The sequence below is a fragment of the Euprymna scolopes genome, chromosome 19 (genome assembly GCF_053919585.1).
Source record: "Euprymna scolopes isolate OS-2025 chromosome 19, ASM5391958v1, whole genome shotgun sequence".
Taxonomy (NCBI): domain Eukaryota; kingdom Metazoa; phylum Mollusca; class Cephalopoda; order Sepiida; family Sepiolidae; genus Euprymna; species Euprymna scolopes.
In genome coordinates, this window is record NC_136500.1 from 127336306 (window position 1) to 127356138 (window position 19833).

Below are 19833 nucleotides of genomic sequence, written 5' to 3' on the forward strand. Positions count from 1 at the left end.
ACATACACACAGACGTTTGGCTTTTATATATTTTAGAAGATATGAGGACTTGTATAACATTGACTGCGCAATTGGGTGAATTCTAAAAGACACCAGTACCCTTTACAGAGTAAAAACTTAGGACTTCCCCATTCACTAATAATGGACTCTTCTACCCATTATAAAAACCCCGAGAGCTAATGCTATCTTGGGGGAAATATCGCGACCTAACGCGAGACTACAGTCGGTAAATACCAACAACCTTTTTTTGTATTCACTTTCTTGTGCAATATATTCTTTCCTACTTAAACCCGTTGCTCGAGTCTTTCTCCGTGACCCTTTCCTAGGGTCACAACATTTATTAATAATGTTATCGAAGTTGGGTACTTATCAAGAACTTTACCCAACTTCATGTCTGCATGTTCCGGCAGGTTATGACAAGCAGCCAGAAAATGCCGACGCGATTAGGCAATTGGTTGTTAGCAGACGACAAATTGAAAGCCATTGTTACAAGAAATTATTTTTTAAATAGAAAATTAATTATAGCATGGTGTGTGAAGTAAAAAAAAAAAAAAGACTGTCCTAAAGATTTAGCGAAAATAGCAACAATATCTTTTTATATAGTTTTTTTGTGAAAAAAAAATGTTTTTCTTTTTTTTTTTCATATGATTATACTTGCGGTAACAATTTTTTTGTGTTGTTTTTTGTGTATTTTGACTTTATTCTCTCTGGCAGTCTCCATATCAGGCATTTCAAGCTTCTTACATAACCATGCCGAAAAATGCCTGAGCAAAGCTGGGTGAGGTTCTAGATAAATATTTAGTTAAAAATAAAGACATGAAAAGAAATGTCAATTTAACATTTAAAAGCAGCTTTATTGGTTATCTTCGTTATTAAGAATATACAGTAGAGAAACGGGTTAGTAGCTGGAAGTGTTCTTGTGTGGAAACGTAGATTGAATATTATACAGGCCTGTTGAAAGAGAGAACAGTTCAGTGTACACGTGTAATAGTTGTTAGCAAGGGCGTGCGTCCATGTATGAACGAGGGCAGGCCTGTAGTATGAAAGAACGTTCGCGTATGTACCGTATGTAGAAATAATCATATTCTTTTGTTTTTTTTTACATAAGGGTCACCACTTATCAAGGCCCAGACGCCTCTCGAGGATAAGGGTTAATGGGTATACATTAGTCATTGTGATTATAGCGTAGTAAACGTTAGTAGGAAGTTTGTAACTTGGATTGCTTAGGGGGACGGTTCAATAAGAACTTGTTCACGTTGGACTTGAAGACAATCAGATTGTAGTCAGCTGGAAAGCAGGCAAACGGAATAGAGTTCCACAGGCGAGCAGTTCTAAGAAAGAAACCCGGTTCATGGAATGTACGTTTGGGTGTAGGCACAGATAAAGAGTGTGGGAAATTATTGATAGTGGTTCTGGCTAGACGAGTGTTTTTCGTGAAAGTCTGGCGAGGGGGGGCATAGGTTTAAGTTCAGATAAGCACCTACCATGAAAATAACGATAAAACAGGGACAGGCTCGCTACGTCTCTTCTGTGGGAAAGAGATTGCAGGGAAGGGAAAAGGGCATCCCCCACTAAGCTATGAAGGAAGCAACGTAAATTTATTTCCCTCTTCAATCGCATGTTGTCTCTAACCTACTTTTTTCAGCATTAAAAAAAAAAATCCTGATGATTTCCCGTGAAATAGGGACGAAACGTTGATTGCAATTTGTTTATTTTAGGTTTTCATTTTCATTCGCATACCGTCAACCATCGTTTGTATTTTATTTTATTCATATATATTTATGTATACACATATATATTTTATTCATATATATTTATGTACACACATACATATATAATTAAATCCGTCAAAAATCCTTCTTTTATTTTCTCCTAGATAGACTCTTAGTGAGAGGGGAACCTATCGCCATGTTCCCCCTAAAGATGTCAATTGAATTAAGTACAGTGTTTGTGCTGTTTATTTTATTTTTTTTAATTGTATTTATTTGCTTCCCCACTAAAGCAAATTAGGCAATGTGGGGTAAAAACCAGCTCCCCTAAAAGTAGGCAAAAAAGGGGGCACTCTGGTTACCAAAAATAATAATTGTTCCAGTATAGAGGGTTTCCCCTCCATTGACTGGTACAAATTATCTTAAGTGCAGTATCTGCAGAACAGATACTACACTTTGAGGTATTAAATCTTTTATTCAAGCAAAAAAAAAAAAAAAGAACATGAACAAAAAACTTAGGCACAAGGCCAACTCAAAAGGGGGAGAGATGGGGGTTGTTGGTCATCCTTGTCACTCTTAGCTAGAATCTTCTTTCACCATAATATCGCATTCGCCCTTTCGTACTTGGGGACGTCCTACTTGGCACCTAATTGTTCCTATTTACGATGTCTCCCCACGGGACAGAGTTAGACACCAGGGGGTCGTTTTTTAACGTGGAGAAAAGGAACAAAAATAAAAATTGTCTCTGTCGTGAAGGATTTCTCCTCCACTGACAGAGAACAAGAAATTGAAATGCAGCATCTGAAGAACAGATGGTATTTATTTGCTCCCCCACCGAGCAAATTAGGCACAAGGCCAATTTTTAATGTGAGGAGTGAAGGGAGAGGGAAGGGAAAAAGGGGACCAACTCCCGAGAGGTGGGAAATGGGAGCTGGTTAAAGGTCAGGCATGTGGGGTTGCCCCCACATCTGGTCTTTGCTAGTCATAGCTAGTCCTAGCTAGTCATAGCTTGCAGTATCTGCCGGAACAGATGGTATTTATTTGCTCCCCCACCGAGCAAATTAGGCACAAGGCCGATTTTTAATGTGAGGAGTGAAGGGGAAATGGGGACCAACTCCCCGGGGAGTAGGGGAGCTGGATAGTGACAATTGGTATGAAGGGTTGCCCCTACATTGACCAAGGTCTTATATGCGGGGTAGCCCCCACATATGGTCTTTGCTTGCAGTATCTGCCGGAACAGATGGTATTTATTTGCTCCCCCACCGAGCAAATTAGGCACAAGGCCAATTTTTAATGTGAGGAGTGAAGGGAGGGGGAAGGGAAAAAGGGGACCAGCTCCCGAGAGGTGGGAAATGGGAGCTGGTTAAAGGTCAGGCATGTGGGGTTGCCCCCACATCTGGTCTTTGCTAGTCATAGCTAGTCATAGCTTGCAGTATCTGCCGAAACAGATGGTATTTATTTGCTCCCCCACCGAGCAAATTAGACACAAGGCCGATTTTTAATGTGAGGAGTGAAGGGAGGGGGAAGGGAAAAAGGGGACCAGCTCCCGAGAGGTGGGAAATGGGAGCTGGTTAAAGGTCAGGCATGTGGGGTTGCCCCCACATCTGGTCTTTGCTAGTCATAGCTAGTCATAGCTTGCAGTATCTGCCGGAACAGATACTACACTTTGATCTTGGCCCGAAGGCCAAAAACATTTTTTATTTCCGTGTAAAAACAAAAAAAGATAACAATGATGATACGATTATTCATTTGTGTCGAGGAAAAAAAAGTGGTTAGTATCCCGGCCCGAAGGCCAAGAACAACGCGTTATGCGTGACAAAACATTATTTTTCAGATTCTAATGAAAAGTGAGGTCAATAACTGACCTTTGTCAGGTGATTCTAATCGAATTTTTTTAAAGACAAATTCCTTTATGTCTTTTCCACCTTCACATCTGAAAAAAAAAAAGAAAAGTTTATTATCTTTACTTGAAGTTTTCTTTTTTTTCACTTTTCTCTTTTCTTGTGGAAGATCGTTTGCTTTGAGCATTAACTGTTTGCAACCATTGAAGAAAGGCCCAGCTAAAACATTCAATTGAAAAGGTGAAAAGCGCGTCAAAACGAAGACTACGTCAGCTGACACGTAGACATTTCAATGACCATTGAAATATAGTTTTAAAAACGGAATAAAACAAATAACAGAGAGAGAAAAAAAATGCGCTTTTTGCTTTTATAACCCAATAAAGATATTTACTGATGGTCTTTAGGTGTGGTTTAATCTTGGTCAAAATCAGATGAACATCCGGTTGACGATGGAAGTGGTTTATGTATCCTAATGAAAAGATTTGTTAGAGAAATTCGTAAACCTAACAAACATCTTTAATATGTTAATTCTGTTGTTGTCCAGAATTCAACCTATATATATTAAAAAAAACAACAACAAAAAAAAAACGATAAATATTTATGGTACACGTATCCGTCAGAGAACGAAAATGTCATATTCCAAAAATTATGTAAATTTATCTAGTATTTTTTAAATATATTATTATTATTATTATTATTATTATTATTATTATTATTTAACAAAAAATTTAAATTTTATGAGGATGCGAGGACAGTGTGTCTCACTTCACCATAATTAATTAATCAGTGGTTACCTCCTCCTTAACAACCTCTCCAAAAATAGAGATCAAAATCAGCCTTGTAATGGCTACGATTTACTATTAATCCCTAAAAATCGTAAAAAAATAAATGATTTTCTATATACATAAAAAAAACTGCTACATCAATTTACGTGATTTTTGGAATATGACATTTTCGTTTCATGACGGTTACGTACATCAAAATGATTTTTCTGTATGTATGTTGAATTATGGGCAACCACCGATTTTTTTTAAGCGCTAGCTATAGTTGACATTAAAATGCACATTGAAAAAAACATGGCCATGTTCAACAAATATGCCACAAAAGCACCAGTAAAACGGTGAAAATTTTGGCAACTATATCTACTTAGGAAATATAGTGAAAAAGCAACGCCGATATTATGCCTGAAATCCAACAGCAAATCGCATTTGGATGGAAAGCCTTTTCCAAAGTAAACAACACCATGAAAAAATAGAAACAGGCATTTAATGCAGAAGCAAGAGAAAATCTAATAAAGGCACAATGACATTTAATGCAGAAGCAAAAGAAAATCTAATAAAGGCACAATGACATTTAATGCAGAAGCAAAAGAAAATCTAACAAAGGCACAATGACATTTAATGCAGAAGCAAGAGAAAATCTAATAAAGGCACAATGACATTTAATGCAGAAGCAAAAGAAAATCTAATAAAGGCACAATGACATTTAATGCAGAAGCAAAAGAAAATCTAATAAAGGCACAATGGCATTTAATGCAGAAGCAAAAGAAAATCTAATAAAGGCACAATGACATTTAATGCAGAAGCAAAAGAAAATCTAATAAAGGCACAATGACAAATAAAACATAAATAAAACATAAATGCAGACATTTAAAAGAAAATCTAATAAAGGCACAATGACATTTAATGCAGAAGCAAAAGAAAATCTAATAAAGGCACAATGACATTTAATGCAGAAGCAAAAGAAAATCTAATAAAGGCACAATGACATTTAATGCAGAAGCAAAAGAAAATCTAATAAAGGCACAATGACAAATAAAACATAAATAAAACATAAATGCAGACATTTAAAAGAAAATCTAATAAAGGCACAATGACATTTAATGCAGAAGCAAAAGAAAATCTAATAAAGGCACAATGACAAATAAAACATAAATAAAACATAAATGCAGACATTTAAAAGAAAATCTAATAAAGGCACAATAACATTTAATGCAGAAGCAAAAGAAAATCTAATAAAGGCACAATGACAAATAAAACATAAATAAAACATAAATGCAGACATTTAAAAGAAAATCTAATAAAGGCACAATGACATTTAATGCAGAAGCAGAAGAAAATGTAATAAAGGCACAATGACATTTAATGCAGAAGCAAAAGAAAATCTTACTTGAAAAAAGATATATCTGTTGAAATTCAAATATATGTTTGTAACAGAAATGAAATGAGTGTTTTTTGTTATGTAATTTATTGATTGAGATTATATGTATTAATTATTAGAGGGGGTGTTTGAATGGTGTGAGAAGGTTAATTTGTGTCTATAGTTAAATAATGTTCTTTTAATAAAAGTTTACTTATTAATGGCGCTATGTTATAGAAACCTGCAATCAAAGAGGGGGGGGTTAAAATATATTTGTAGTCAACGACATGCAGTCCTGTTTCGTTGTATCACAACTCATCAGTGCCGTTAGACTAGCATCTCTTCCAAGCCAAGGATTGAACCTAGAACCGTCGTGTTGAAAAAAAAAAATCGATAGCAAGCAAAACAATCTTATTGGCGAATACTATGAATAGGATCAGATAAATCGATCGTGATATATATATATATATATATATAGTATCGGCCATAATATAAGGAACGGAAAAAATTTACAATTATTCATGTATATTTCAAAAATTAGAGCATGGATTTTTCTGAAATACTCAGAATAAACAAATAGAACCAATGTGTATAAACTAGTACCAAAAAAAAAAAATAAATAAAATTACGATTCAATATTGAGAAATATTTTAATTTAAACATAAAATAAAGTCATTCATTTAAGTAAAAAAAGTAGCATTTATTGCCTTTGGTAACAATTATTTATTCATTATTTGTTTTGTTTTTCACCTTTTTTTTCGGCTAACTATTCTTAAATGTCGTTATAAAATCGATTTTTCCAAGTACATTTTAGGGGGGGGGCATTCCAACCTCCATAGTTTTGTTTTAAATACGATCTAAGCAACCCCCTTATTCAAAAATTCTAAAAAGAAAGAAACAACAGCAAAAAAAACTAGCACGATACTGCGAATAAAATATAAAAAACTCGTAATTTCTATTTTAAAAGTGAGTTGTTTATTTTCTTTATGGATTATAATTCCAAAATAAACTATTAAAGTTGTATAAAAAGTAATAGAATATTATTTTTTTATTTAAAAAAAAACAGAAATGAAATTTATTGAATTTTACGAGCTCAGTATTTTCAATTTTTAAACTTTAAAAATCTATCAAAATTTTTCTATTGATTAAATTTTTACGATATTTTCAAGGTCAGTGTGAAATATTATGCTCTTTCCAATAAACTGAATATAATATTTTAGACAAACGTTTTTTTTTTAATTCGAGCCCCCCCCCCATTTTCAAATGTCTATTAAAAAGTAAATAATTAATTTACTCACCAAAGTGTTATATATCACGAGTTGAAGATAAAATATCAATAAATTATATATTCAAATTTAAAACAAAAAAGTAGTGTTTTTTTAGAAATTTACCTGTAAAGTCCGAAGTTTAAAACCTTTTTTTTTTTTTAAAAAAAACACGTTTTTTTTTTGTTTTTTTTTTAATGAAACCTTGGTCCTTGCTCCTTTAATTGAAAAATATATTAGGGTTTGAATTATATTTTTCGAGTAGTTATAAGCTTGGAAAGACAGAGGGTCGAATTAATTAACGCCTCCCATTTTGAAATGTCTATTAAAAAGTAAATAATTAATTTACTCACCAAAGTGTTATATATCACAAATTGAAGAGAAAAGGTCAATAAATAAGATATTCAAATTTAAAACAAAAAAGTAGTTTTTTTTAGAAATTTACCTGTAAAGTCTGAAGTTTAAAACCCTTCTTTAAAAAAAACACGTTGTTTGTTTTTTGTTTTGTTTTTTTTAATGAAACCTTGGTCCTTGCTCCTTTAATTGAAAAAAATATTAGGGCTTGAATTACATTTTTCGAGGAGTTATAAGCTTGGAAACGGGGTGGAATTATTCAATATTTTTCACGAAATTTCTGACACACCTAACAAATGACTTATCTACCACTAACCCTAAGTTCGAGTTGCACTCCCAAATTTAGAGTTAGTGATAGTCATAGATTTTTTATACAATTTTCCAAGAGTGAAGTCCCCAATGGTTAAACGACCTGCAACCAGTTAATTGTTGGAAAGACAACTTTTAATAAAAGAAATGAAAAATAACTTCAACACAGTTTCAGCACGTATAAAAGATTCTTGAATTTTACTGCATTTGGTATCAGGTATTTTTGTTATTGTTTTCAATTTCTCGAATATTAATTATTTTACACAAATAATTGTGTTGTTTCTACTTACTTGCCCCCCCCCGCAAGAGCCGTCATTCATGATTTTACTTATTTTTACTAATTTTTAGATGTTTATTTTATTTAATTGTCAGCAGGAAACAACTTTTTAAGATGCAGCATATGCTAACACTTCAGCGAAGTTTACTGTACTTATTTTTTAGCAAACATTAATGACAGAAAGTTTTCCACTTTATTTATTTTTTTGCATAATTAATGGTGGAAGTATGTTTTCTGTTTTTCTTAATATCTGTTGAAAAAAAATAATTTAAAAAAACAACAAACTTTTCTCTACTTTCACCTAACTATTTACAATGTTCATATAAAGCATTCATCTGTTCTTTTCATAATAAAAATTCCGTTTTCGAAAAGAAACGTTTACTGCCAAATTTCTTTTTAAAAAAGTGCAAGTTTTCCTGAAAAAAACCCCAAAAACTTTGATCTAACAATTTATGGTAAAGAAATTAATTTTGGGGGGGAACCCTCTCCCCCCAACTTTTATTGATAAAAAAGAATTGCAAAAAATAATAAAAGTAAATAAACGAACAAAATGCAATTTTTCTTGAGGAATGTGTTCCATTTTAACAAACTGAGCCACAGCAACGCGTGGCCGGGTACAGCTAGTATATATATATATATATATATATATATATATATATATATATATATATATATATATATATATATATATATACTGTTCTTATTGTTGAACAGTCTAAGTTGAAATTAAAGTCAGTCAATTAAGCTTGCATGCACAAATCATAAGATCCCTCTAACCGTCTAGACATATAAACGTTAATTTCAACTGTACTCTTTGCTGTTAACATTGGCCGTGTTGTTTGTTCCTTGTTAATGGAGTCAGAGATAACTTAGTAGCCGTGTTTGAATCTTCTGAGCAACTGTAATCGATCTGTTTCATAAGAAGGAACACAACAAATCCAATAAATTGTGTTCCTTCTTATGAAACAGATTTTTAATTTTTAATTTGAATTATAAATTATCAAACACATTACTAAATATTAAAGTAGCTCTAGGATATTTACCTATCGAGCTTATTATATATCCGAATTACAACGAGCACTGTTCTTTTCTTTCATTTTAATTAAATTAGTAATTTTACTATCACATTAAAATACAATCTGCTCTTTAGACTTCTGTTCTAACCCTTTAAATATATATATATATATATATATATATATATATATATATATATATATATATATATATATATATATATAAGTTACATATTTGGATTTTACCGTCACTGGATTATTTATCTTCCACCAGACTATCCATTCATGTGTAATCACCTTTTTCTTCACCATATTCCCTCTGCTTCACTTTTTTGTTTTCAAGTAAGATCTTTGACTTACTTGTTGTTTCATCAAATACTTTTGCATGCAAAATCCGATCCCGCATTTTGCTAATTCCTACCCTCTGATGAGAAGGAAAGTATTTCTTCGAAACTCCTCGGATTAAGGACTTATCCAGTGTTTCCTTTTCAGATTAAATATGTTTTTAACTCATTTCAAAGTGTTTTTCAACATGTTTTATTAACTGTTTGCTCGTATATACATATATATATATATATATATATATATATATATATATATATATATATATATATATATATATATATGAACAAATGATTAATAAAACATGTTAAGAGACATCTTGAAAAAGAGTTAAAAACATTTAATTTTAAAAAAGGAAACACAAGATAAGTGGATAGTCCTTAATCCGCAGAGTTTCGAAGAAATACTCTCCTTCTCATCAGAGGGCAGTAATTAGCAAAATGCAGGATCGGATATAATCTTTTTATTTTTATTTTTCTTTTGCCTCCTGTTCCCCTTACCTCACCCTTTTTTAAACCAAGTAAGATCTGTGACTTACTTGTAGTTTCATTAAATACTTTTATATGCAAAATCCGATCAATTATAATAAACAGAACGACTCATAGAAATATATCTATATTCTTTTTTCATTTTAATATACTTTCGTGGAAATGTTTCTGTTATGTCAAAAAAAAAATTTTCTTTACGTCACAAGTGTTACGCTCATACATGAATTCCATAGCTAATATTACATACTGACCCAACAAGCAAGAGCAAGATAGCCAGCAACAAATTAAACTGCAGACCAGCTTAATGCGGGTACTGGTCTCCTGCTTTATGGTTTTTTAAATCAGACATTTGCTTCTCCTAGAAAGGTTGCCTTCACCACGGCTTACGGGAGCCCTCTCAACCCCAATACACATATACACACACACAAATATACACGGTGCTAGTTGGCCGTTGACCCAGAAAAAGAGTTCATTCGCCCTTTGGAAGGTCTTGTTTTTAATCCTTCAGGGAGACTAGCCGCCCTCCTCACCAAACAAGTCTGGTGGGGGAACCAGTTTAGTCGCAGGTGACCCGACCATGAAGCAGGTAGTACTAGGTTACATGGTACCAGTAGCATATGACATGACCTGACATACATACATATATAAATACATACATACATACATACATAAATTCATACATAAATACATACATACATACATACATATATAAATACATAAATTCATACATACATACATTCATACATACATTCATACATACATTCATACATACATTCATACATAAATATATACATTCATACATACATACATACATTCATACATACATATATAAATACATACATTCATACATACATTCATACATACATTCATACATAAATATATACATTCATACATACATACATTCATACATACATATATAAATACATACATTCATACATACATTCATACATACATTCATACATAAATACATGCATACATACATTCATACATACATTCATACATACATATATAAATACATCCATTCATACATACATACATTCATACATACATACATTCGTACATACATACATTCGTACATACATTCATACATACATTCATACATAAATACATACATTCATACATGCATACATACATGCATACATACATTCATACATACATACATACATTCATACATACATACATACATTCATACATACATATATAAATACATCCATTCATACATACATTCATACATAAATACATGCATTCATACCTGCATACATACATACATTCATACATACATACATATATAAATACATACATACATACATACATTCATACATACGTACATACATATATAAATACATACATTCATACATACATACATTTAAACAGACAGGTTAGCTGTAAATTATAGATGAATGAAAAACACAGAATTATCAGTTCAAACAACATTTATCCTCTTAACTCTTTTGTGTTGCATGTCATCCTCCAATTCTATATTACAGTAGCAGTCAGTCAACATGCTAGAATTCCATTTTACACTTTTGAAACATTTTTCCATCACTAAAATATCCTGATGGAATCTCTCGCTACGTTCCTCACTCACATCAGTAAGATTCCCTGCAAAATTCTCGAAAATGACAATTTAGGGGGGGGGGGATACCTAATTTAGCAAAAAGAAGGCTTTTAAAAAATTTTTTTACATGGGGGTCACCACTTAGGAAGGCCCGGAGGCCACTCATGGATAAGGGTTATTGCGTGTACAGTAATCAATGAGATAGTATTGTAGTAATCATTAGTATTGGGGATTTTGATAGAGTGTCTTACTTAAGGGGGCGGTTTGTCAGGAATTTGTTTATGTTCGACTTGAAGGCATCCAAGTTGTAGTCAGGTGGGAAACAGGCAAGCAGAAGAGAGTTCCACAGTAGTGCACTTCTGAGAAAGAAGCTTTGCTCATGGAATCTACGTTTGGATTTAGGCACAGATAAAGAGTGGGGAAAAATATTGACAGTAGTTTCAGTCAGACGGGTGTTTCTCGTGAAAGATTGGCGAGAGGGGACGAGAGAGGCTAGAAATAGATTTTTCTTGTCATTATGCAGATAAAAATAGTCATAGATGTTCTGTACTTTTTCGAGTGTTGCACAGTGTTATTACGGTTGCACACTGGAATCGAACACCTATCACTTGTGGACGGAGTGCACACTATGACTATGGGTTAAGTGAAATAAACTTATTTTATTTTGACATCTATTTCCTGTTTAGCAGAACTCTTGCCGATGGATATCAAGGAAAATTCCCTTCTGATTAATACTTATGTAATTTCAGTTTAATTTTAAAACTTTACAGAAAAACTAGCCTTTACTTTGAAATTTTCTTTTTTCTTTTTTCCAGAATGGTTCTATTTTTGATAAAATATGTCAGAATAAAAATTAGTTTTTTTTGTTCTTTACATTTAAACTAGTTTGTTCACAATAGTTTTATATAGTAAAAAAAATATATTTTAAAACTTTACATAAAAATAATCTTGAATTTTGTAAAAAAAAAAATTTTTTTTTAAATTATATTTTAAAAATGTTTAAATATATTTATTAATTCTAGAAAGTAAAAGTAAAGACTATTTTTTTATGTAAACTTTTAAAATTCATTTTTATTATATACTAGCTGTACCCTGCCACGCGTTGCTGTGACTCAATTTGGTGTAATGGAAAAGTCTAATAAAAAGAGAAAATGCATGTTTCTTATATTCTTAGTAAAAAAATACAAAAAAAGGCGAAAATGACAAAAAATGGTACTCTTGCAGAATTGGATCCAGATCCTCGGGAGTTACCGTCAATCATGGCTTGAGCTCGACCAACATTCAGTGAATTAAGCTGAACGTTGCTAAAACGTTGAAACGCTAAATAGAGTTTTTTTTTTTTATTGCATTCAAAAATGGGGAGTTTTTAATTAATATTTGGGTGAGGGGGGGGGTGTACTATACAAAGATTCGAAAAAGTTGTCCAAAAACGAAAAAAATGAAAGCAAAGGTAAGGTAAATTACGTTTCTACCTAACTGGATAATTTTTTAGTGTTTTTATTTAATGTAAAATGTTTAATCGGCTCGAAAAACTCAGTGTTCATCGATGTATTTGAAAAAGATGAATGGTCGCGGACTCTGTTGAATATGTTAAGTTTGGGAAAATCAGTTAAAAACTAAAAAACTATACAAAACTTTGTCAGACATCCACTGATTATATGTTATTGTGACATAGGCTGATATATTCGGTGGGTTTCTGACAGTATTTTGTATAGGTTTTTAGTTTTAAATCATTTTTGCAAACTTAACATCATCAACAGTGTCCGCCACCACTTGTATTTTTCAAATACACTAATAAACACTGTTTTTCGAACCGACTAAATGTTACAGAAAATAAAACGGGTTTTGTATTACTAAACACAGAAACGAAAAAATTGTCGAAAAATAAATATAACAAATAAATGTTATCAAAGGCAAGGTAAGTTACTTTTCTACCTAACTGGATAAGATTTAGTGTTTTTATTTAGTGTAAAATGTTTAATCGGTTCGAAAACATGTAGTGTTTATCGGTATATTTGAAAAATGCAAATGGCGGTAGACTGTGTTGAACACGTTAAGTTTGGGAAAATGAGTTAAAACTAAAAAAATATACAAAATACTGTCAGGAACTCACTCAATATATGTTACCGTGACATAAGCAGACATGTATTCGGTGGTTTTTAACAGTATTTTGTATAGTGTTTTAGTTTTAACTCATTTTCCCAAACTTAACGTGTTTAGCACAGAGTCTGCCGCCATTTGTAATTTTCAAATATAGCAGTAAACGCTATGTTTTTCGAGTCGAATAAACTTTTTACACTAAAAAAAACTAAAGAATTATCCATTTTGGTAATAAAGTAACATATCTTGCCTTTGATAATATTTGTTATACATTTATTTTTTTGACAAATTTTTTGAATCTATATGTACAGTAGTACAAACCCAATAAAAACACTAAAAATTATCGAATTAGGTAGAAAAGTAACTTATCTTTCGTCTGTTAAAAACGGTTTTTGGAATAAATACCACCATTCTCCCCATGTTAAGAACGGCTTTCGGAATAAACACCCCCAACCTACCCATGTTAAAAATTATGGAGGTGGACCTAATGTGAAAATTTTCCTTTCGTTTTTTTAATAAATTGTTAGTTGAAAGCATCCCCTCCCTTGGTAAGAATGGCTGAAAAAATAACGGTTTTCTTGGTAGAAACTTTTCTGTATTTCACCTAACAATTTCTGGTGCTAATGCACTTACTGATCCGCACTATTTTTTAAATCATATTTCCAAGTTTAATTAAAGTTTTATGATATGTTTTTTTAAAAATTCAATTGTAAGGTTAAAGTACAGAATAGGTACAAAACACCGCCTTCCCCATGTTAAGAATGGCTTTTTAAATAATAACGTTATTATTTCAGCACGGATCACTCTCTGCATGAGTAACTAATTTTTTTTTTTCAGCTATTCTTACCATAGGGAGGGATGGTGTTTTGTAACTATTCTGTGCTTTCAACTAGCAATTTATTATTAAAAAAAGATATCGTGAAATTATAAAAAATATAAAAAGATATTGTGAAAGTTGAATTTAACTTGAAAAAAACAAAAAAAAAAACAACGTGAACAGCGCGTTCAACATTGTAGCCAGAGCTTATTTGGCAATAAGGTCATGTTAGTCGATTAATGGGTGCTAATGCACTTACTGATGCGCGCTATTTTTTAAATCATATTTCCAAGTTCAATTAAAGTTTTATATGTTTTTTTGGTATTTTTTTAGATTTAGAAATTGGGTACTCATGCACTTATTGATCCGTGCTGAAATAATAACGTTATTATTTAAAAAGCCATTCTTAACATGGGGAGAAGAGAGTGTTTTGTACCTATTCTGTACTTTAACCTTACAATTGAATAAAAAAACGGTAAATTTTTAGCTTAGGTCCACCTCCACAATTTTCTTTTAAATGACAACTTTTAAAGGTTTTCGACTATGCTGAATACGGAAATCGCATTGAAATTTTGCAGAAATAAGTAGTTATCGCGATATAAATAGTTGTTTCATGCATTGTATTCTTTGGCGACCATCTTTGTTACGCACATAGATTTATGTGTGTTATGACGCGTGTGCGCGTAAAAAGATGGCCACCAGAGATTACAATGCATTATACAACTTTTTATATCTCGATAATTACTTATTTATGCAAAATTTCAAAGTAAAGATTTTCTGAATCTATTGGATAGCAATCAGTTACTCGTATTATTTTGACTCATGAGACTACTGTTCTCATCTTGAGTGCGATTTTCACAACGTTTTGGTCGATGTAACCTCCTTCAGGGGTATCTTGTCAAACTCGGGAATGTTTCAGTAAAACTCAGGAATTTGGATGGAATTTCAAGTGGAACCCTTTATTTACTTCCCGACTAAGTAATTCGCAATTGTATTTTTCGGTTGCCCACACTGAGGATTGAACCGTCAACCTTCAGGAGAATATCACTTTTTACAATTGATTTTTCCAAGTACTTTAACCACTGCGCCACAGGTCCTTGCGGACAATTCTAGTATGAATTTTAGGAGCCTTAAACTTATTTTATTTCTACTTATAAATATCATTACTTATTACTAATTATTGCTATATATTAGTGTTAGGACGATTAATCGGAATCAGAATCGGGAATACTTTTTGGGGTATTGGAATCAGTATCGGAATCGGAAAATTTTGAGCCTATTTTTCGATGCTAAAACCGATTCCTTTAATTATCTGTTTTGTTTGATTTTAGTTTAAGAAACATCATCCACTGTAGTAATGATGAAATAATAAATATTTATTGATTTTAACTTCCAGTGTTTTTTTTGCGTTTGAGAAAATATATGCACATTTAAGTTATGTTTTTACAGAAATCGGGACAGATTAACACTTTGATAACTAAATATTTAGAGATTTATTAAGAATCAGAATCGGAATCGGTAATTGTATCAGAATTGGGAAAAATATTGAAATCGCCCCATCACTACTATATATTACCCTCACTCTCTCTCTCTCTCTCTCTCTCTCTCTCTCTCTCTCTCTCTCTCTATTTATATATATTAATATTTTTGCTTATTATTTTTTATAATTAAATACTTAGAGATTTATTAAGAATCAGAATCAGAATCGGTAATTGTATTGGGATCGGGAATTTAGTACAGAATCGGTAATTGTATTGGAATTGGGGAAAAATATTGAAATCGTCCCATCATTACTATATATTACCCTCTCTCTCTCTCTATCTCTCTCTCTCTCTCTCTTTCTCTCTCTCTATTTATATATATTAATATTTTGGCTTTTTTATAATTAAATATTTAGAGATTTATTAAGAATCAGAATCGGAATCGGTAATTGTATTGGAATCGGGAATTTAGTACGGAATCGGTAATTGTATTGGAATTGGGGAAAAATATTGAAATCGTCGCATCACTACTATATATTACCCTCTCTCTCTCTCTATTAATATATATATATTAATATTTTTACTTATTACTTGTATATATTATCTATTGTTAATAATATATTTTTTTTATTAACATTAAACATTTTTTATGCATTTTTATGTAAAGTTTTAGAATTAAAAAGAAATCACATAAGTAAAGGGAGTTTTCCTCAGGATATGCCAGCATGTCAGCTAAACAGAAAATGAAAGTCAAAATGAAACAAAATTATTTAACAACCTAAATATAACCATATACGTCACTACTATTGTTATGACGATAAACTACCCGGCCAGAGGAGATCAGGTTTACAAGATTGGTCATTCTTTATGTGCTGCATAAATATTCTGTGTTTAATCTTTACATCTTTCCTTGTTTTATCGTTATTTCCATGGCAGGTGTTCGTCTGAGCTCCAATCTCTGGTCCCCCCTCGCCAATCTTTCATGAAAAACACCCGTCTAGCTGAATTCACTGTGAAAAATTTCCCCCACTCTATATCTGTGCCTAAATCAAAACGCAGATTCCATGAACAAAGCTTCTTTCTTAGAACTGCACGCCTGTGGAACTCTGTTCCGTCTGCCTGCTTCCCTCCGGACTACAACTTGGATGTCTTCAAGTCCAATGTTAACAAATTCCTGATGAACCGTCCCCTTAATTAAACGCTTCATCAAATCTCCACACTAACGTAATGTACTTGCAATAACCCTTATCCCTGAGTGGCTTCTGGGCCTTGATAAGTGGTGATCACTGTGTAAAAAAAAAAAAAAGAACTAAATTGTCAAACTTTCACAAAAAACACTTATCTTCCTACAACCACTATCAACAATTTTCCCCACTCTCTATCTGTGCTGAAATCTAAACGCAAATTCCATAAACAAAGCTTCTTTCCTAAAACTGGTGTATGCGGAACACTGTTCCATTGGCCTGCTTCCCAGCCGACTACAATCGTAGCCTTCAAGTCCAATGTAAACAAGTTCTTGTTGAGCCGTTCCCTTACATGATCCAAATTCTACCCAATCTACACAATTAACGATTACTAAACTACCACCTTATATTCATTAACCCTTATTCTCGGAGTGGCCTCCTGGCCTTGGTAAGTGGTGATTCCCTTGTAAAAATAAAATGTTAGTCATCGTGAGAAAAAGTGTAGTCATTCAATTTTGTGCTACTGCTAGCTGTCCCGATCTGGAATTGCTCAGGAGTATTTAGACTTGCATTATTATTTTGCAAGAAAATATTTGTTTTCAATCTATCAAACATCTTCACAAAATCACATTAAAGTATTTAAGTATTAAATATATACTCAATTAGCGGTTATTTCGTTTGTGCAAACATTATTAAAATTATTCGACTATATTTTATAAATAACTAGCAGGCCGTCCGGCGTTGCCCGGTCATAAAATACGCATAAATATATTTTAAATAATACAGAAACTGAGGCATGTGAGTATTATTTTTTTTTCTTAACTTTCACTTCTTGTAAGTAAAAAAAAGAAGAAAATATCTGAGCTGAGATCGAAATCCAAACTTAAAGCCAGTGAGTCCTCCTCTGATCTTGATCACATGGTACAATAGAAAAAGAGGTGGCTGGTTACTTTTAATGCATCTAAAACCAAGCTTCTATCTTTATGTCATCAACGTTCTAGTCTCCATCTGGCATCAATTGAAATGGATGGCTCTCGTCTTGGGGAGGCTCCATGTTTTGACAAGCTTCTGGGCTTGACCTTTACTCCTGATCTGAAGTGGAACATGTACATCAAATCTGTTGCCAAGGTCGCTGGGAAAATGGTGGGATCCTTCTACCGCTCCAGTAGATATCTCACTGCTGATGCAATTCTCTATCTATATAAAAGCCAAGTACATCCAAGGATAGAGTACTGTTGCCACATCTGGGCAGAAGCTGCTAAAAACAGCCTATCCTGCCTTGACAGAGTACAAAATAGACTTCGTGGCTTAGTGAGAGATGCCCTTTTCTCTTCCCTGCAACCTCTTTCCCACAGAAGAGATGTTGCGAGCTTGTCTTTGTTTCATCATTATTTCCATGGCAGGTGCTCGTCTGAGCTCCAATCTCTGGTCCCCCCCTCGCCAATCTTTCACAAAAACACCTATCTGGCTGAAACCACTGTCAATAATTTTCCCCCACTCTTTATCTGTGCCTAAATTAAAACCTAGATTCCATGAACAATGCTTCTTTCTTAGAAGTGCACGCCTGTGGAACTCTCTTTCATTTGATTGCTTCCCAGCTGACTACAACTTGGTTGTCTTCAAGTCCAACATAAACAAATTCTTGATGAACTGCCCCCTTAAGTAATCCAATTTACCAAATTTCCATTACTAACGATTACTACGATATTATCCCATTGACTCCTGTACACTCTATAACCCTTATCCCCGAGTGGCTTCCGGGTATTGATAAGTGGTGACTCCTATGTAAAAAAAAAAAATAATAAAAACGATAACCATTAGACCGGCTTGACATGATCTTTAAAAAGTGTTTTCGAACCTACTTATTTTTAACATAAGGAATCTGTCATGTGAGCCATTCACGTTCGTGTAACAATTAGCAAACAAAAATCCGACGACATAACAATTTTTCGATTTTGACCCCTTAGCATCCCGTTTTCTCGGATGGACACACATTGAAAAGTTTTCCACATGTCTGAATACCGTATATACCAAATTTCAAGTCTGTAGATAAAAAATCCGTTGAGTATATAGGTTGAGAAGTGTCCTCACACGCACGCACACACACGCACACACACACACACACACACACGCACACACACACACACGCACACACACACATTCACGCACACACACACACACACACACATTCTCACTTTTATAGATATATAGATAAAACACTAATATACGTAATTGTACCTATTTACTATGCCTCCCCACGGGACAGAGTTAGACACCAGGGTCGTTTTTTAACGTGGAGAAAAGGTACAAAAATAAAAAAAATTGTCTCAGTCGTGAACGATTTCTCCTCCACTGAAAGAGAACAAGAAATGGAAGTGCAGCATCTGAAGAACAGATGGTATTTATTTGCTCCCCCACCGAGCAAATTAGGCACAAGGCCGATTTTTAATGTGAGGAGTGAAGGGAGGGGGAAGGGAAAAAGGGGACCAGCTCCCGAGAGGTGGGAAATGGGAGCTGGTTAAAGGTCAGGCATGTGGGGTTGCCCCCACATCTGGTCTTTGCTAGTCATAGCTGGTCTTTGCTAGTCATAGCTTGCAGTATCTGTTCCGGCAGATACTACACTTTGATCTTGACCAAAAGAGTCTAATACGACGGAGTTGTTATTTTTATTAATCATTTTTATACATGGTAAATCTTTCATAGATTTTGCGATTGAAATGTTTATCAGTCTGGATTTGACTGAAGCAGTACTGTTTAAGTTTGTAAATTCTGTAAGATAAAAAATAAAGTCAACAGCAATTTCCTAAAATTCTTACCATTTCTTTCTTCATTTTTTAAATCTATTTTTCTTTTTCTTTTTTTTTTTTGAATTTTCAGATTTTCGACTCTTCTGTTTGCTTGACAAATGTATGGCTTCATAAACTTGTATTCCAGCGTGATGAACCAGTCTATTGTT

The 19833-nt window shown here is 33.0% G+C and overlaps 1 protein-coding gene across 1 annotated transcript in view; it reads left to right on the forward strand.

Moving 5' to 3' along the window:
- Positions 1-19833, forward strand: part of LOC145240182 (uncharacterized) — a 61589-nt gene that overhangs the window by 15241 nt on the left and 26515 nt on the right. Inside the window, exon 2 of the mRNA XM_080103768.1 lies at positions 19755-19833. This exon is cut by the window's right edge and continues 55 nt beyond it. Coding sequence (XP_079959894.1) covers positions 19755-19833 — 79 coding nt within the window. The remainder of the gene's footprint in view (positions 1-19754) is intronic.